Raw genomic sequence first — 19470 nt, forward strand, 5'->3', positions numbered from 1 at the left:
TGCGTTGCATGCCTTCGCTCAGTTCTCCAGTTGTTTTGGTTCATTCACAGGCTCCTCGCATGAGCGAGACAAATGTTGATTCATGTTCGCGGCGTTTCACTGGATATGTTGAGGTGTAGTGTTAAGTGTCCCACCTGGTGGTGAATCTCACTGATCATCCGGCCCGAGCTGACGGAGTGAGATCATACCCAGCCGCCCTGGAAAAGGCTACTGCAATCATTACACCCTCACTGTTCAGTAACAGCAACAAGAAGGCAACAATTACCAATTATTTGGCATTGGAGCAATCTGATGTATTTTTAAATTTACTCCTCCATAATGTACAAAAGTGTACTGTGTGTGCGTGTGTGTGTGTGTGTGTGTGTGTGTGTGTGTGTGTGTGTGTGTGTGTCAGCAGAGCAGCTGTTCTCTATCTGCCACTGCAGAACGTTGTGTTCCTCCATCTTGGCTGACTCTTGCCTGTCCTCTGGCCTCTGCGGGCTGAGAGCTCATAACCTCTTTCTAATTTCAAGGCTGTAGAGCAGAAAAAAATGACTTTTTACTTCTCATCTGTTGATGAGGTAGTGCAATGGAAAGTAATACGCAAGGCTGCAACTGTTATTGTGACCTTTTTAGTAAGCTATTTGCTGGATAAAAGCCTTGAATCACACTGTGTTCTTGGTCATTAATACCACGCTGTCATGGCCGTGGCCCTGACTATGTGCTGCCCCACAGCAGTCTGCCAACACTGAGCTGCAGCCAGACAGTCCACATTTGGCCTTTTAACACAGAACTGGGATTGACGTGATTCTTTTCCATACCCTCTTTTTTCTTCTCCCTCTCTCCCTTTCTTGTTCCTTTTCCACATTTCTATGTATTTATCTCCCGCTCTTCTCTCTATTCTTATATTTGTTTTGTCAGATGTTGGTTCGGTGGAGGGCTTGGCGTACCACAGGGGCTGGGATATGCTGTACTGGACCAGCTACACTACCTCAACCATCACCCGCCACACTGTGGATCAGAGCCGCTGGGGTGCCGTTGACAGGCACACCGTGGTCAGCATGTCGGGAGACGACCACCCCAGAGCCTTTGTCCTTGATGAGTGTCAAAGGTTAAAACTAACTAATTTCTAATTCGCACCACGCCTCTTCACATTCAAAACTATTGCAAAATTCACATGCTCATTGTTGTTGTTTTTTCTTCTCTCTGCATGCAGCCTCATGTTCTGGACCAACTGGAATGAGCAGTCTCCCAGTATTATGCGTGCCACACTGGCTGGTTCCAACGTCCTTGTGATCATAGGCAATGATATCCGAACCCCTAACGGCCTGGCCATAGACCACCGCGCTGAAAAACTGTATTTCTCTGACGCCACACTAGACAAGATCGAGCGCTGCGAGTATGACGGCACTCGCCGCTACGTGAGTAACATACACGCTCACATGCAAATAATTGCGGTGCACAATGGTAACACTCTGAATGACAGTTTCTTTATCTGTTGCAAGGCTGGAATTTTCTGAATGTACGAGGTCGTGACTGTGGTTGTGCTTCCCCCTGCAGGTGGTGTTGAAGAATGAGCCGGTTCATCCGTTTGGCCTTTCCGTGTACGGTGACTACATCTTCTGGACGGACTGGGTGAGGAGGGCCGTGCTTCGGGCTGACAAATACACAGGAGGAGACATGAAGGTGCTACGTGCTGACATACCTCAGCAGCCAATGGGTATCGTCGCTGTGGCTAACGACACCAACAGCTGTGAGTTTTTAAACAGTGAGGGGTCCAGCTTTGTGTGTGTGTGTGTGTGCGTGTGTGTGTGTGTGTGAGAGAGAGAGTGAGTGTTTGTCTGTTTGTCTTTTATATATCTAATTGTATGACTACAGTGTGACCGAGTTTATGAAGTACATAGTGCTTAGCAATGGGTGCTATGGATGAAGTCACCCAGTGATATTTTCTCGAAACAACTAGCAAAGTAAAATATCTGGCAGGTTATCTTCATCAAAATGATGTAAAATAATAGGGGGTTTGAAACGCATTGCGAAGACAATCAGTTAAGGAGGTGGCAGAAACAACCTAGTGAATAGTTATCTGACCATGGAGGAGATGAGTTGATAGCATTTTATAAAATGGGCCCCCCTGACATTCACAACCCCATCAGCTCTGTATCACCACAGACACAAACACGCAAGTACCTGATGAATTAATGTATTTCACTTTAATCTATACTTCTCCACCGCCTTCTCAAATTCATCTTGGTTGAAATCTGCCCTTGTCTGTATCCTTTTAAATCAAAGCAGCCCTGCGTTTTGTTGTCTCTCCCATGTCGTCAACCATCCTCTCCCTCAAGCTGAGTTGCCTCATTCAGTAAACTCTCTCGCGCTCCAATACCCACAGCGACCATACAAGCAGAGAGCTTGTGGTAATAGCTGCAAATCCAATTTAAATTGAGTCACATTGAAATATTGAAATATGCATTCAGTGGAGGCAGAGACATTGCCACACTCATGCAGCCGTATCTGTCTGCTGATGTGGACGCACATGGGTGTGTGTTTGATTGTGTGTCGCAAGGGTGGAAGTGGAAATCCTTAGCCGACTCACTCGTGTGTGTGTGTGTGTGTGTGTGACTGTGTGCGTGTGTGTTTGTGTGTGTGCGTGCGTGCATGCATGTGTGTGTGTTAATAAGCTCAGGTGTATGTGTTTAGCTTTCCCTAACTTTCCTCATGTCCCCATAGGTGAATTCTCTATGTGTCGTGTCAACAATGGAGGATGTCAGGATTTGTGTTTGCTGACCTCTGAGGGAAGGGTCAACTGCAGTTGCCGTGGCGACAGGAAACTTCTGGAAGACAACACCTGCATAGGTAAAACAAGACAGGGAATCACAATAACAGAAACATTTGACTCAATAAAATGTAGATGCCAAAGCTCTATGTGACACCAAATAAAGGGGTTGTATAAAAGTTACCCTATGCACATTATTCTAATAACATATTGTTGGTAATAGATGGAGATTAGGCTATGAATGGATTTGAATGAGCACTTAAGACGTACTGCTATTATCATTCTTAATATTATCATTATTATTTATAGTACTGACAATACTATTGTTGCTTCTATTATCATTATTATTCTATTACATCCACTGTTGCTGCCTTTTTTATCCTGTCAACTACTCTCATTATGTAAATCATTTCGGTCATATGCATTGAATGTGCTGTAACTCTGTGTGTTGTTCATTCTGTACACATGACGTCTATCGTACGTTTGTCCATCCGGGGAGAGGCATCCTTCTCTGTCGCTCTCCCGAAGGTTTATTAAGTTTTTCTCCCTGTGATTTTTTTTTAAAAACTTTTTCCGGATTCAATTGTAGGTCGATTTAAGGCAAAATTGTCATTTGTGATTTTTGGCTATTCAAATTGAGTTGAATTGAATGAAATTGAATTGCATGCCTCGGGGTAGACAACTTTTCCTCAGTGCATTTTTCTGTCTTTGTCTCATAGCACTCAACACGACCTGTAACAACATTGATGAGTTTGAGTGTGGAAATGGAGATTGTGTTAACTACACCCTGACCTGTGATGGCATGGCCCACTGCAAGGACAAGTCTGATGAAAAACAGTCCTACTGTGGTCAGTTGAACATTTGTCTCACTAAAAACTGTTTCAACCATGTTCCTGCTGTTGACATTTGTCGTTTGAGTCTGTATCATTTCCTTTCTGGTCCTCAGCCAACCGTGTGTGCAAGAAGGGTTATAGACGGTGCGTGAACAGCCGCTGTGTGGGGCATAGCTCCTGGTGCAACGGGCAGGACGACTGCGGTGACAACTCTGATGAAGTCTTCTGTAACAGTGAGTCAAGTCTTCGGATTCAACACGTTTCTCTCGCCTGTCGTCATATGACATTTACAAATTAAATTCCACCAAAACGTTGTCGCTTGTTTTTTGTTATGCTTGTCAGCTACACTGTGCACGGTCGATCAGTTCCAGTGCAGAGACGGAGGCTGCATCTCCAACTCCAGCAAGTGTAACCAGAAAGTGGACTGTGAGGATGCCAGTGACGAGATGAACTGCAGTACGTTAAAATGATCCATTCACAATGCTTGGATGTTACTGGATGGAGAAATGGCAGCACTTTCTCACAGGCAATGGTATAAACCAGTGTTGCTCTCTTCTTTTAAGGTGCCACGGACTGTTCTAGTTACTTCCATCTGGGAGTGAAAGGAGTGACATTTCAGAAATGCGAGTTCACTACACTCTGCTATGCTCCTTCATGGCTGTGTGATGGAGCTAATGACTGTGGAGACTTCTCAGATGAAAGGAATTGCCCAGGTATTTTATGCTCACATTTTCTCACAGTTAAATGTCCGTAGACTATTCAGGGGAAAAAGATTCGAGCAAGAAGTCCAAATTGGATAATTCAAAATGGAACAAAAACAATGAATGCTTTCATCCATTAAATTGTGGTTTGGGATGAAATTCTCCTTGAAAATTATTGCTGTGAAAATTACATTTTCTAGATCTCTTCTTGTGTGTGTTCTCCATTGACTTGCCACTTTTCTGTCGCTTTGCCAGGGAGCGGAAAAACAAAGTGTCCAACGCCCTTCTTTGCCTGTCCAAGTGGACGCTGCATCCCTATGAGCTGGACGTGTGATAAGGAGAACGACTGTGAGAATGGTGCAGACGAGGCTCACTGTGGTAAGTCAAGACACTCAAGCACAAACCAGCTGAAGAGCAATCAACTTTTACTTTGTCTTGGCACTTGCATTTTGCACAATACACATTCTTTCTGGACCCCTAGATAAATTCTGCTCAGCCTCCCAGTTTGAGTGTGGGAACCACCGCTGCATTCCCAACCGCTGGGTTTGTGACGGAGCCGACGACTGTGGTGACAGCAGCGATGAGGACAGCAAGTGCAGTGAGTGTCGGACGAATACCTTCAATGAATACAAATACAAGTTTAAGTTAACTTTTCTCGCACCAACAATATTTTGACAGCATCTGTGGAAAGTGAAGATACATTATTAAACTTGGGGGATTCTCTGGTTTGTGGATATTGTGATACTCTTTAAACTAGAGCTTAAATTCAGCTGTCCACTGCACAAAACTCAAGTGCAGTATGGACTAAAATATTGGCTTGTATGCAAATTATTTATTTTTTTGAATCGTTTGAGCAATAATTCTGCTGCTGAAACCTTTAAAAAACTGATTCACAAAGGCTTCAGAAACATCTCTAACAACCTCTTTCCAACTCAGAGACCAAAACCTGCAGTCCCGAGGCGTTCCAGTGTCCTGGATCCCATATGTGTATCCCCCAGCGATGGAAGTGTGACGGAGATAAAGACTGTCCTGATGGGGCTGACGAAAGCGTCAAAGCCGGCTGTGGTGAGTGCAGGCTGGGGTGGGTTGTGTCAAAATAAGAACATTTTAATAAACCAGAAAAAGAAAGACGTCAACATTTTCTGCACTTATAGGGTTATATTTCCATCATTCACTCACCACATATTTCTCTTCTCAGTGTTCAACAACACGTGCAGCAGCAATGAGTTCATGTGCCAGAACCGCCAGTGTATCCCCAAACACTTTGTGTGTGACCATGACAACGACTGCAGTGATGGCTCAGACGAGTCCCAGGAGTGTGGTGAGTGAAACCTGATGGGGCGATTTTAAAAAAAAAACTCTCTTTTTCCTCGACTGAGTCTCTCAACTGTCCCAAACCCTCGCGCTGTTTCCTTCTTCAGAATATCCAACATGTGGACCCAACGAGTTCCGCTGTGCCAACGGACGCTGCCTCATCCAGAGTTCATGGGAGTGTGATGGAGACTTCGACTGCCATGACCACTCGGACGAAGCCCCCAAGAACCCACACTGCAATGGCCCAGGTTAGCTCCACACAGCCACCACAAGAGCACTTTTTGCTTACTTTTCATTTTATTTGTAATTGAATCAGTACATTAATTCAGGCCAGTGTTTGGTAAATGTAGACCAACAACATTATAGCACCTTCAACAGATCAAGAGTACAGAGAGCAAACATGGAAAAGGCACATCAAGTAGAAGATCATATGAAGTTCAGCGCTTATCTAATTCGCAACTGGACAGCACAGCTGTGATATAAAAAAAAATGGTTGTAGCGATACGTCGATATTGGGTTGATAGTGACTCACATAGCTGGTTAAGGTATCGGTGACAATAGGGTTGATGTATTCAACGCAATTCTATGTTTATCTGGATCTGGATCGGTGGATGCTTACCTGACACCTACCTTCCTTTCTTTCTTTCCCTCTACAGAGAAGAAATGCAACGACACTTCGTACGCCTGCAATAACGGAAACTGTGTCAATGAGACATTGCTCTGTGACCATACGGATGACTGTGGCGACGGCTCCGATGAGCTGAACTGTTTTATTAACGAGTGCCTGAACAGCAAATTGAGCGGCTGCTCACAGCTCTGTGAAGACCTTAAAATAGGCTTCAAGGTACGTGAACACAATTCTGACTTTAGCTTTCCAGTAATAGGATGCGCAGTTGCTTTACCTGCTCTGTACTTTGCCCCCTCACAGTGTAGATGCCACCCTGGTTTCCGTCTGAAAGATGATGGGAAGACGTGTGTGGACATAGACGAGTGCACGACCACCTATCCCTGCACGCAGCACTGCATCAACACACACGGCAGCTTCCACTGTCTGTGTGTGGAGGGTTTCGAGCCGAGCCCTGAAAACCCCACCATATGTAAATCCACTTCTGGTAAGAAACATGACGAGATTAACAACATCCAGGAAGTGTTGAAGAAAAATCCACTCACATATGATGTCTCCCTCCCTGCAGATGAAGAACCCTTCCTGATCTTTGCCAACCGCTACTATCTGAGAAAGCTCAACTTGGATGCCTCCAACTACACACTGATCAAACAGGTGAGACTTACAGATAAAGTTTGACCTTTTGAAGTGCTGAGAAATCCTTCAAACAGGGATTTAGAGCTGGCTCAGACTGATGCAGCGACTGTTATTTGACAGGGATTAAACAACGCGGTGGCTCTGGACTTCGACTATCGGCAGCAGATGATTTATTGGACAGATGTGACTACCCAGGGCAGTATGATCCGACGCATGCACATAAACGGCAGCGATGTTCAGGTCAGTGTGGAGAGAAAAGTGTGCTGAAAATATCTCTTGAGTCTTAACATAAAACATGTAATTAAAACAAATAATTAAGCGTCATTCTTATGCATGCATGTGAAGTAAAAAAACAAACAAGCAAAAATAATTGAATCGCTCATTATGAGGCACAGATTCAGAGTGTTCCTTCAAGTATGTACCGCTCGCTCGTTTGTTAGGTCCTTCACCGCACATCACTCAACAACCCTGACGGGCTGGCAGTCGACTGGGTAGGAGGAAACCTGTACTGGTGTGATAAGGGACGGGACACTATCGAGGTGTCAAAGCTGAACGGAGCATACCGGACTGTTCTGGTCAACAGCGGCCTGAGGGAGCCACGTGCCGTGGCTGTGGACGTACGCAACGGGTAAGACTGATGATCTAGGTAAAAAAAAAACTTGTTTTATTCTGTTTGGGCAGAGCCAACACCATAAATTAATGCACTGTTGAGTTAAACTGCCTACTCAGTTGTCAATTACATACAATAAATGTATACTAGACTTTTAACTGAACCTAACTAAAGCAGTACATCCCTGACAGGTACTTATACTGGTCAGACTGGGGTGACACCCCCCACATAGGAAGGATTGGGATGGACGGCTCCAACAGGAGTGCCATTGTGGAGGATAAGATCACCTGGCCCAATGGCTTGACGCTGGACTTTATCAATGACCGCATCTACTGGGCCGATGCTCGAGAGGACTACATTGCATTTGCCAGCCTGGATGGAACCAACAGACACACAGGTAACACACACATGAACATATTAGGAGTGTGCACCTTTCCAGTTGTTGACACTAACTTACTTGTCTTTGTGCCTGTGCCCCTGTAGTTCTTGTTCAGGATATCCCCCACATCTTTGCTATGACTTTGTTTGAGGAGTACATCTACTGGACAGACTGGGAGACAAAGTCTATCAACAGAGCTCACAAGACACTGGGAATCAACAAGACCGTGCTGATCAGCACCTTGCACAGACCGATGGATGTCCACATTTACCACCCGTATCGCCAGCCTGAAGGTAAAAACCAAGTCATTCATAAGTGCTACATCTAAATGTAAATCTTTGTCTGTGTCCTGTCTGACCATTTCCTTGTTCTCCAGTGGTCGGCCACCCGTGCCAGACCAACAATGGAGGCTGCAGTAACCTGTGTCTGCTCTCACCTGGAGGGGGCTACAAGTGTGCCTGCCCCACTAACTTTTACCTTGCAGCCGATGGTAAACAGTGCTTGTCCAACTGCACTGCTAGTCAGGTGAGCTTGCTTGATGCTATTGTTTGACCCTGTATTAACAGATTATTCATTAAATATAAATATATATAAATACTTGTCTCTTCTGTCCCTTCAGTTTGTTTGCAAAAATGACAAGTGCATTCCGTTTTGGTGGAAGTGCGACACTGAGGATGACTGCGGGGATCGCTCAGATGAGCCTGCAGACTGCCGTGAGTGACGATTGTAGACCGTCTACTAAATGTATGATTATATGTCAGTATTGTTAGTACCATTTAATAATGTTCTGTGTTTTGCCTTTGTAGCTGAGTTTAAGTGCAGACCGGGACAGTTTCAGTGTGGTACAGGCATTTGCACCAACCCAGCCTACATCTGTGATGGTGACAATGACTGCCAAGACAACTCTGATGAGGCTAATTGCGGTACACGCACCTACTCATACTAACGGAATAAAAAGAAAAATCTGACATGAACACATAGTAACCCACATGCTTTTTTTTGTTGTCTTCTTGTCTTCAGACATCCACGTGTGCCTGCCCAGTCAATTTAAATGTACCCACCCCAGTCGCTGCATTCCTGGCATCTTCCGTTGCAATGGACAGGACAACTGTGGAGAAGGAGAGGATGAGAAAGACTGCCGTGAGTCTCATTGCCCGTCTGTCCCTTAGACCTACTGCTGTTTTTCTGTTGTTGCCCTTTACAAGAATTAATTTATCTGAACACGTTGGTCCAGAGCAAGCTATCTCTACAACTTGATGCATGACTAAATTATGTCCCCACCAGATGAACTCTACTATTTATAGTAACCCCTTTAACCTTTTCTCTAGCGCCTTTGAGCGCCACAGTTTCCACACATATACATACTGTATATCAAAAGCGAATGAGACACTGTTGCGCCCCCTCAGAGAATCTCGATCTATTTTGACCTTTGCGTCATCAATACCCATAGGCCAAAGGATGCTGCATAATGTAATTGCCAAGTAATTTGCTGAGCACGTTCATAAGATCACATTGTAATCATTTTAATTTGTGAAATTTGTGATACGATAGAAATTATTCTGTATTTATTGGAGTGTCTGTTTGTTTCTTCTGCAGCGGAAGTGACATGTGCCCCCAACCAGTTCCAGTGTGCCATCACCAAGCGCTGTATCCCACGGGTGTGGGTGTGTGACAGGGACAACGACTGTGTGGATGGATCTGATGAGCCTGCCAACTGCAGTAAGACACAGCTCATCACTGTACCAAGCAGCACTGCTGCTTCAAAATAAGACTCTACAGCATGAACAGGACCTAACTGATTGTATTGACGGGAGGCTCTGGATGCCCAGCTCAAGGAGCGTACAAAAAGAACTTAGGGGACTAAACATGAAGTGATACTAACCCTGGACAGTTTTGACAATTGTCATCCTGCATCATAAGGATCCAAAAAGGGAAATTCAGTTCCGGTGACCGAAAGAGGTTTAAGCAGCACTGTTATGCTTTTATCGTTAATATTTATTGGTGTTTTTGGTGTCATAAAGAGCTCACAAAGAAATAACTGATTAAAAGCATTATTAGTAATAGATAACAGACCCTTTGCACATCCCCAGATAGCTGGTGCAAACGTTGTGAAGCACACAGACACGTGGATGAGGCTTCTTGTTTAATAATGATTCTAACAGCTTTTGACCATCAATCAGGGGAATTGCTGAAATGTATGCACAGTTTATTTGCACAAAGAGGTTTTAAACATGGCCTTATACTGATCATTTATACGATTGCTTCCCGATCTGTTAATGCTGTCCCAGAAAGAGAGTATCACATCATGTATGTCAAGTGTCAGTAATCCATGAAATCCTTTCTATTGCAGCTCAAATGACATGCGGTGTGGATGAATTCCGCTGTAAGGACTCGGGGCGCTGCATCCCGGCACGCTGGAAGTGTGACGGCGAGGATGACTGTGGAGACGCTTCAGATGAACCAAAGGAAGAGTGTGGTAAGGACAGAGTGGCAGACGGAGAAAGAAAAGAAAGGACGTCGTAAACAGGGCCACACTTGTACTCATCATGTCTGTTTGGTGCTCAGATGAGCGGACGTGTGAGCCATACCAGTTCCGCTGTAAGAACAACCGCTGTGTGCCAGGCCGCTGGCAATGTGACTACGACAACGACTGTGGGGACAACTCTGATGAAGACAAGTGTGGTAGGTTCCCCTCTGTTTCTCTGCTTTGCTGCTCGCTCGAACAGCCATAAGCAACATTCATTGTCTGTATCAAAGCAATCATTTATCATAGGAGTTCAACCGTTAGCACACTGTTCAGCTGCAACGGCTTAGAGCGGTAAGCAATGTATCACCTTTCACTGTGTTTGTCCGTTATATTTACACAATTACACGCATGATTGAGACTTCTTTTTTGGGTTAATTAGTCCTGTGGCCATTTGCACATCTCACATCATCTCATGTCTATTTTGCATTTCACACTGGCCTGTTGATGTGAGCCAGAGGTAGGTGTTTCTCACAGTTTAAGCTCAACCATTCACAACCTCAGCCTCCCGATCCTTCATGTGCCCCCCAGCTTCTCTCTCGGTGTGTGTGCATTTTCTTTCCTTTTCAATCCCACTATCTCCTTAACTCCTCCACTCCATACAGTAGAGAATGTTGCAGCATCCCACCTCTTTGCCCCATGAGTCAGTCCTGTGATATGAATTACCAGCCTCATTTTATTCATGTATGTCTGGCTCTCAAGAGAGCACCCTGCGCTCTTTTTCCAGTTTGCTCTATTCCCACCTTTCTTGCCTCTTTTACCTTTCCTTATGCCTCTCCTTTGCTCATTGCCTCTACTCTCTGTTCCTGCTAAATTATCCCCCCTCACCCTTCTAAAGTGTATTCTCTCTGTTCTCAGTGCCTCGTAAGTGTTCGGAGAGCGAGTTTTCCTGCACAAATGGTCGCTGCATTGCCGGACGCTGGAAGTGTGATGGGGACCATGACTGTGCTGATGGTTCAGATGAGGTATCGCTCAGCTGTTTCCATTTTGATTGACATTCTGCCTTGTGATTTGACATCCTGGCGGCACTAATGAAAATAATCCTTTGGTTTGGTCCAGAATGGCTGCGATGTGAAGTGTGACAGTGATCAGTTCCAGTGCAAAAACGGTCATTGCATCGCCATTCGCTGGCGCTGCGATGCTGATGTTGACTGTTTGGATGGCAGTGATGAAGAGAAATGTGACAGTGGCAGTAAGAAAACCAGACTTATTTTCTCCTGGATGTTTATGAATTAGCAGCAGATTTAGTGTGTCATTCATTCCTCTTACCTCTTCTCTCATTGTTGTTCATTCAGGGGGTAGACACTGCCCCCTAGATGAATTCCAGTGCAACAACACGCTTTGTAAACCCTTGGGCTGGAAGTGTGACGGAGAGGACGACTGTGGAGACAATACAGATGAGAATCCAGAAGAGTGTGGTGAGACTCACTGCGTTGCGACAGTATTCTTGAAGACCACTAAATACCTTCTTCCATCTTTCTTAATGTTTCTCGCCTTCTGTCGCTTAGGCAAATTCCAGTGCCCACCCACAAGGCAGTTTCGTTGTCATAATGACCGTGTGTGTCTGCCTTTATCAAAACGCTGTGATAGTATCAACAACTGCGGGGACAACAGCGATGAAGTCAACTGCCGTGAGTTTGTTTACTCTATTTAATAATTTCAAACTTATTTGTTCACCGTAAAGTTACAGGAACAATTTGAGAATGCATGTCATTTAAATTGCATTAGGATAGTACTTTGAATCACTGATTGGGTGGATTTATGCAAATAATAATTAATTAGGGTAATGACCTCTCTGTGACTCTACTTCTACAGCACCGGCTACTTCCACACCCGTCTGCCAAAAAGATGAGTTCCAGTGCTCTAATGGCCGTTGCATCAGCTCTGTCCTGCGCTGCAACTACTTCAATGACTGCGAGGACTATGGTTCTGATGAAATCAACTGCAATAAGAAAGGTGTGTTGTGTCACAATATGGATGTCTCATTGACTGTGTAAAGGCAGCGTCTCTGTGAGTTCATGCAACCTGTTGCTGTGCTGGCAGACACGGTGCTGAATGACTGCCGCAGTAACAGGACAGTGTGTGGAGATGGAGACGAAGCTCATTGTGTGGTGAACGGCACCGACTCGTTCTGCTCCTGCAAGCCCGGCTTCCAGTCCAATGGACGTAACAGATGTGAAGGTACAGTTTCTTCTGACTTTGCTCTGTTAGCGCGTGCCATTTAAAACTATTTGTAATGTGGCCTCTGGGTGTTTCTTAGATAAGAACGAGTGTAAGCAGTTTGGAGCGTGTTCCCACATTTGCAACAACACAAAGGGTTCCCACAAGTGCAGCTGCCATAAATACTTCACCAGAATCAATGACACCTGCAAGGCTGATGGTGAGTACTTTCACCATACCTGACATTTCTTTACAAGCATATGTATGTGCTCGTTGTGTACTGCTTTTTACCTACCAGTTTTAATTTTCTCACATCTCTGCTCCACTACAATGATCTGTTTGTCCCTTTCTTGGCCTGACATCATTTTCTGTACATCCCAAGCCCCGAGACAAGTGCTCTACATCGCTGACGACAGTGAGATACGCAGCCTGGACCCTTCCATGCCAAACTGGCGCTACGAGCAGGTCTTCCAGGGCGATGCTAACGTGCGCATTGATGCCATGGACCTGCATGTCAAGGAGAACCGCATTTACTGGACGAACTGGCACACAGGGCGGATCTCTTCCTATGATTTGCCTTCTTCCTCCTCCTCGCCCAATAGTAACCGCAACCGACGCCAAAGTGAATCAAGGGTCACAAATGTTGAAGTAAGTGTATATGTACATATATATATATATATATGCTTGTACTTATGCATGCATATGATGTAAACAAAAACGTCTCTGTGATCAGATCCCTGATCTGAAGATGCCCCGTGGCATTGCTGTGGACTGGGTGGCAGGAAACTTGTACTGGACCGATTCTGGCAGAGACGTCATTGAGGTGGCCCAGATAAGTGGAGGACGCCACCGCAAAACACTCATCTCAGGCATGATCGATGAGCCTTATGCCATTGTCGTAGACCCACAGAGAGGGTAAGTGTGTGTGTGAGTGTGTTTGTGAGGAGGGGGTGTGTGGGGGGGGGGGGGGGCAGTAACATGGCAGTGACAGTAGCTAATTGTAGAAAATCACAAGAATGCGAGTTAAGATTTATATGTGACAACAGCATTGACAAATGGAGCTTTCATATGTCCTTCGTTAGAAAAATGTACTGGGCAGACTGGGGGAACCATCCCAAGATTGAAACAGCTGCTATGGACGGTACCATGAGAGAGACGCTGGTGGAGGAAAACATTCAGTGGCCAACTGGTAAAACATGCACACGCGTACATAAGTATTTCTCTTTACAAGGTTCATTTATGTCATTGGTCGCAACACAGGGTCGCTTACATGAAATGTAAGTTGTAGTCCTTTCATGCTACGCACAAATATAGAACGCAGTATTTACAAATATTGAAAATATAAAAAATAATAATAAAAAATGCAGTCATTTATATACCAATCATTTACATTTAACAAGCATATATATATATATATATATATATATATATATATATATATATATATATATATATATATATATATTTGGTTTAGCAAGGGAAGGAGTGTAGTGCAATAGGTAGTGGTATAGTCATATCCAAACTGACTCTTATTATCTGCTTTATACTAAATAAAAAATGTAAATCTTTAATCTTTCAAACATTTTCTAATCCTGCTCTCTCTCCGTATAGGTCTCGCGGTGGACTACTTCAGCGAGCGTCTATTTTGGGCCGACACTAAACTCTCCTTGATCTGCAGTGTGAGGCTGAATGGCAGTGATGTGGTTGTGGCTGTAAACAGCATTAAGAACAGTTGAGTGGCACTTTCTGTAATCTATACAAGTTGCAATACACAGCAGGCATCAGTTGCTATTAGTCAGGAGGTGGTGCACAATGTAAGAATGTGTATTTTTGCGTTTAACATGTCGCTTTGTTTCTACACAGACCTCCACCATCCCTTTGGCATCGATGTCTTTGAGGACTACATCTACGGCGTCACCTACATTAACAACTACGTCTTCAGAGTGAATAAGTTTGGCAAAGGCCCCATTGAGAACCTGACAACTGGAATGAACCACGCCACAGATATAGCGTTGTACCACCGCTACAAGCAGCCTGAGAGTGAGTAGAAATCAGACAATTTTCTCAACAGCAGCAATGCTCACAAGGAATAAGACTGTGAAGAAGAGATAACGGTGGTGGGTGGTTATTTTCTTCCTATTTCTTAAGACTGGTTCTCTTCCTATCTTTGTCAGTGACCAATCCCTGCGACAGGAAGAAATGTGAATGGCTGTGTCTGCTGAGCCCCAGTGGACCAGTCTGCATCTGTCCCAATGGACGCACGCTGGACAACGGCACATGTGTGGAGCTGCCCACTCCCACTCTGTCCCCTATCTGTGAGTAAACACACACTCACACATACAGAACACACACCCAGCTTTTTCCAGCAGCTGAACTCATTCTGTATGACTAAAAAACGTCATCGTCTGCAGCTCCTCCCAGTGGACCTTGCTTGGTCCAGTGTATGAACGGTGGCAGCTGTTTCCTGAATGCTCACAAGCAGCCCAAGTGTCGCTGCCAGCCTAATTATGGAGGAGATAGATGTGAGATTGACCTGTGCAGGGACTACTGCAAGAATGGAGGCACGTGCACACCTTCCCCTACAGGTAAGACATGGGCATTTCATGCTCGTTTTGGCATTTTGTGTTTACTTTGTTTGACTTGTGCAGCTTAAGGTAATAGTGGTTTAATTTAAAGTTTGAATTCCATTGATCCAGAAATATGACATATTCTATCTCTCTCATCATCCCTGTTTATTTATCTCTTCATATGTCTTTCCTTCCACAGGTTCACCTACCTGTCGGTGTCTGACAGGCTTTACGGGGCCAAACTGTAACTTACACACCTGTAAAGATTACTGCAAAAATGGAGGCAACTGTACAGTCAGCGCTGGAAACCAGCCAACCTGCCACTGCCCCCTTTCCTTCCTGGGCAACCAGTGCCAGTACAGTGAGTATTCCTACTATTTAGCCAACATAAACATGTTCAAATACTTTTTTTTTGCATTCAGAGTGCCTTTAATATATCATGATGTGCTCGGGTAGGAATGCACTAACATGTGTATGTGTGTGTGTGAGCAGGAAGCTGTGAAGGCCACTGCCTGAACAAAGGTACATGTCTACAGAGTGACAATGGCTCCAAACTGTGCCGCTGTCTGCCTCAGTACTCTGGCAACACTTGTGAGATTGACAAGTGTCACTATTGTCGTGACGGCGAGTGTATCCCCAGCATCGGTTTCTCGTCTACGGGAGACTTCACCTGCCGGTAAGACATGTCATTTACTCAACACAAATGACACATGCAAAGGTGTCCTTGTCTTTGCTACTCACAATTTGTTCTGTCTTATCCAGCTGCACAAATGGAAGAGTCCAGCCCAGCTGTTACACGTGTGATACAAATGAGTACTGTGCAAATGGCCAGTGCTCTATTAACGCCATCACCCGACTTCCAGAGTGCAGGTGAGGAGAAGAGTATCTCCAGTGCACCATTGCATAGACGCAGAGTCTATGCAATGGTGCACATATGTCCATTTCCTCTCTTCTTGTGTGTTTGTAGATGTTCACCTGGTTGGGCAGGGCATCGCTGTGAGTCCGTAGCTGCCAGTGACAGTGCCTCAGGTTCAGGTGGACGTAAGTCGACACTTTTTCCCGGGACATCAATAATAGATGTTAATTGAATGTGATACAATTCTCCATGGACTATTCTTATGTTTGTGTGTGTGTTTGTGTGTGTGTGTGTGTGTGTGTGTGTGTGTGTGTGTGTGTGTGTGTGTGTGTGTGTGCATGTAGGAACAGCCTCCATAGTGATCCCTGTGCTGCTGCTGTTGCTGCTGGTCCTGCTGGCTGCAGGAGCGTTGGTCTGGTATAGAAGAAGGATGAGAGGGTGAGTAACTCTCTCCTATTGAAACAAGAGGCAGTTGAGACCTTTTCAACTTTTGTGTTCCCTCTTTCTTCCTCTTCCTTTCTTCCCTTTCTTGCATCTGCACATGTTCTCTCCTCTCTGTAATGGCATCTCTTCTGCTCCTTAGGTCTAGCCTGCACAACAAAACCAGCTCCAGGCGCTTGCGGTAACGGTTGCCAGGGTTAAACATCCTTTCCATACCCTCATTCGGTTCTGCATCCTGAGGCTTTCTCTCTCTCTGTCTCTCCCTTTCCCATAAGTCTTGGTTGCTGTGCAGTGTTTGGTCCTGTGTTGAATGTCGCGCCATTCTCTCAAATGTTCATGGGAGCTGTAGCTCATCCCGCTCCCACAGTATCTCTCCCGTTTAGTCGCCCTCTTCAGAGCGGCTCAAGGCAGATCTATTGAAAGGATGCATTGAATATATCTGCTTGTGCACCAGCCAGTGCTGTAGAGCCGTCATGCTGTTGTCCATCATATTGTGCCATGTTGTACTTACTGTGCTGTGCTGTGGTTTGTATTGTGGTAGTATCTCTCACTGTGAGAGATGGACAGTGTGGCAGCATTCTTTCAAACTCAGATTGAAAAATGCAAAAGAGTGAAAAATCCAGCATTTACTGAGAGGTAGATACCATAGACAATGCAGACATCCATGACATGTTTAGGAGGATTTATTGTGGCTTTAAAAGATAGTCTGTACATTAGCAGTCCTGTGCCCAGGTCCTCTGCGTCTGGATCTGTCATGAGTTACATGAATGCTGGGTTTGTGTTGGTGCTGTGGCTTCGTTCACTCAGCCTGGATGGTGGGAGGCCATGTGACGCCTCTTTCCTCCCTTCATAATGTGGCTGTCTCCCTGCTTGCACTGTTTAGGCTCTAATAACCTGGAAAAAGACACAAAGGTTTGACTGTGCCGTTCATATTTTTGTTTAGGGCCAAGGGCTTCCAGCACCAAAGGATGACCAATGGGGCCATGAATGTGGAGATAGGAAACCCTGCCTACAAGATCTACGAGGGCGAGCCGGACGATGACGCCGGGGAGCTGCTCGACGCCGACTTCACGCTGGACCCAGACAAGGTAGAGAAAAAGACCAGGCTTGCATATATATATATATATATATATATATATATATATATATATATACACACACAAATGTTATAGCCTCTGCTCATATTGTATAATATCTAATGGATGTCCTTTTGCAGCCCACCAACTTCACAAACCCGGTATATGCCACTTTGTACATGGGAGCACACAACAGCCGCAACTCTTTGGCCAGCACAGATGAGAAGAAGGAGCTGCTATCACGCGGAGATGAGGAGCCCCTTGTGGACCCCCTGACATAGACTGTCCATTGGCCTGGATCACAATATTTCAAACACACCCCTCTTCTTGCCTTTTAAAGAAAAACAAATGGAAAAAATTGATAAAAAGTGTGAGAGAAAATTGATTAAAAAAATGTGTGAACACTGTATAAAATGTACAAAAATGAAGGACTACTTTTGTATGTGATTGCAGTATTATATTTTGTTCTTTTGAGATTCCTCTGGTCAAAAATGAATAACATTTTCTATGAGAGATTTTTAATTTACACTTTGTCCCTTACCCTTTACCTAAATAGCCACTACCTCTGTGCAAAATGAAATGGAAACAAGAAAATCTGAAGAAAAGATGCTATCATTGGAGCAATTTTAATTTTTTATTTTTGTATGAATTGTATAGAAAAGAAAAAAACATTGTTCCATTTCACCAGTGCCAACTGTTTGTTGTTTGTGTTGACTTTGAGCGGGAAAGGCAAAACTCAAAGTTTTCTAAACCGGTACATATGTTGTCTTGCTGGAGTGTCTTAGCAAGATTGTGCGAGACAGATTTGTGATAGCACCGTTTGTGTATAGCACATGGAAAATGTCAATACCAGATGGCAACTATAGTATTTCCACATAATTTCTTCTCAGAGAACAATGTTCATGAAATTATTGTGTTGTCTTCCTTGCACAGAATTCATATTTTATGGCATAGTGTACACCGTAGGCTTTATACCGTAAGATGTAAAACAGGTATGTTTGTTTTTATCACATTGTATGACAGTTGGAGTCATGTGTTGCAGAAATAAGACGATGAGAGGTGTTTTTGGTGTGTGATTATGGAGTTGGAGAGTGAGGAAGTTGGTCATGGGTTAAACATTCCAGGCAGAGTGGTGGGTGGAGATTACAGATGTAAAGAGATGCCAGTTGTCTGTGGATAAGAGTCTCCCTTCACAAGGAAAGGGAGGCTGCAATTATGGTCAAACTTAAAGAAAAGATGGGTCTTTTCTTTGTCTTTTATTTCTTCAGTCCATTTTTTTTGTAAAAGACCAGATATCATCCATCTGGATTTGTGAGTAGATTAACTTTCTACCTTGAGAGGATCAAAGTCTGTACGTTCACAGTTTTGTAATGACTCGAGTCTTAAGTGCATTATGTTCATTTGGTCTTTAGCGTGTCTCTGCTCTTCTTGAGCTTTCTAATCTCTCACTCTCCTCTGTGCCCTGCTGCTGCTAATGCTACCATTCTGGTCGCTCTGACACGTCCTTACGCTCAGCCTCTGTTTCAAAATGCTGCTTTCTGTCAGAAATGTGTCAGCCATATGTTAATGCATGTGAAAAGTAACACCAATCTTTAATGTAACTACAATAACAAAGTTTTTATTTTGCTTACCTGTCAGCAAGTGATATTTTACGCTGTTGTATGTTTTGACTTTAATTGAGAGAGAAGTACAATCATTTTACCTAAAGAACATTTTTGCAAAATCATACATGCATTTTCAGAATTGTTTTTGATTAGTCCTTGTTTTTTTTCTAATGAAAAATGACACATAGCTTTTATAGTACAGGATGCATGGAGGCTCAGACTTTCTTCTGGAAAGAGAATAATGTTTAATTTTTGCTGGAGTACTTTACAAGCTAAATAACAGATATTGTTATAAATAAAAATTCAAAAAATTGTACAGAAAACAAGTCAAAGTGTTTTGTGTTGTTTTTTCCAACATGCTTGCTGATAAAGTGATGAATACTATGACACAA

The 19470-nt window shown here is 44.1% G+C and overlaps 1 protein-coding gene across 4 annotated transcripts in view; it reads left to right on the plus strand.

The window, feature by feature from the left end:
• The window catches only part of LOC137796171 (low-density lipoprotein receptor-related protein 1-like), an 85828-nt gene extending 66424 nt beyond the window's left edge, over window positions 1-19404 (plus strand). For 2 of the 4 annotated variants that reach the window (XM_068593912.1, XM_068593913.1), the window contains exons 42-90: window positions 901-1090; window positions 1196-1400; window positions 1540-1732; window positions 2707-2832; window positions 3472-3600; window positions 3699-3818; window positions 3928-4041; window positions 4149-4298; window positions 4542-4664; window positions 4768-4884; window positions 5223-5351; window positions 5485-5607; window positions 5708-5848; window positions 6257-6444; window positions 6529-6712; window positions 6794-6879; window positions 6982-7101; window positions 7302-7489; window positions 7663-7868; window positions 7955-8143; window positions 8227-8375; window positions 8470-8563; window positions 8657-8773; window positions 8871-8990; window positions 9447-9569; window positions 10201-10326; window positions 10416-10532; window positions 11233-11339; window positions 11434-11566; window positions 11670-11792; window positions 11883-12005; window positions 12190-12330; window positions 12418-12555; window positions 12635-12754; window positions 12917-13182; window positions 13268-13449; window positions 13617-13723; window positions 14146-14265; window positions 14398-14574; window positions 14709-14849; window positions 14946-15119; window positions 15301-15462; window positions 15594-15777; window positions 15864-15971; window positions 16069-16142; window positions 16302-16395; window positions 16541-16579; window positions 17342-17486; window positions 17615-19404. In XM_068593912.1, the coding sequence (XP_068450013.1) occupies window positions 901-1090; window positions 1196-1400; window positions 1540-1732; window positions 2707-2832; window positions 3472-3600; window positions 3699-3818; window positions 3928-4041; window positions 4149-4298; window positions 4542-4664; window positions 4768-4884; window positions 5223-5351; window positions 5485-5607; window positions 5708-5848; window positions 6257-6444; window positions 6529-6712; window positions 6794-6879; window positions 6982-7101; window positions 7302-7489; window positions 7663-7868; window positions 7955-8143; window positions 8227-8375; window positions 8470-8563; window positions 8657-8773; window positions 8871-8990; window positions 9447-9569; window positions 10201-10326; window positions 10416-10532; window positions 11233-11339; window positions 11434-11566; window positions 11670-11792; window positions 11883-12005; window positions 12190-12330; window positions 12418-12555; window positions 12635-12754; window positions 12917-13182; window positions 13268-13449; window positions 13617-13723; window positions 14146-14265; window positions 14398-14574; window positions 14709-14849; window positions 14946-15119; window positions 15301-15462; window positions 15594-15777; window positions 15864-15971; window positions 16069-16142; window positions 16302-16395; window positions 16541-16579; window positions 17342-17486; window positions 17615-17755 (6866 nt within the window). In that variant the 3' untranslated portion in view covers window positions 17756-19404. The remainder of the gene's footprint in view (window positions 1-900; window positions 1091-1195; window positions 1401-1539; window positions 1733-2706; window positions 2833-3471; window positions 3601-3698; window positions 3819-3927; window positions 4042-4148; window positions 4299-4541; window positions 4665-4767; window positions 4885-5222; window positions 5352-5484; window positions 5608-5707; window positions 5849-6256; window positions 6445-6528; window positions 6713-6793; window positions 6880-6981; window positions 7102-7301; window positions 7490-7662; window positions 7869-7954; window positions 8144-8226; window positions 8376-8469; window positions 8564-8656; window positions 8774-8870; window positions 8991-9446; window positions 9570-10200; window positions 10327-10415; window positions 10533-11232; window positions 11340-11433; window positions 11567-11669; window positions 11793-11882; window positions 12006-12189; window positions 12331-12417; window positions 12556-12634; window positions 12755-12916; window positions 13183-13267; window positions 13450-13616; window positions 13724-14145; window positions 14266-14397; window positions 14575-14708; window positions 14850-14945; window positions 15120-15300; window positions 15463-15593; window positions 15778-15863; window positions 15972-16068; window positions 16143-16301; window positions 16396-16540; window positions 16580-17341; window positions 17487-17614) is intronic. The other 2 variants (XM_068593914.1, XM_068593915.1) reach the window with 1 other exon arrangement.
• Window positions 19405-19470: the final 66 nt, after the last annotated feature.

This window comes from Clinocottus analis, unplaced genomic scaffold (assembly GCF_023055335.1).
Source record: "Clinocottus analis isolate CAN_PGR_092001 unplaced genomic scaffold, fCliAna1.0.p SCAF_3, whole genome shotgun sequence".
NCBI classification, from domain to species: Eukaryota; Metazoa; Chordata; class Actinopteri; order Perciformes; family Cottidae; genus Clinocottus; species Clinocottus analis.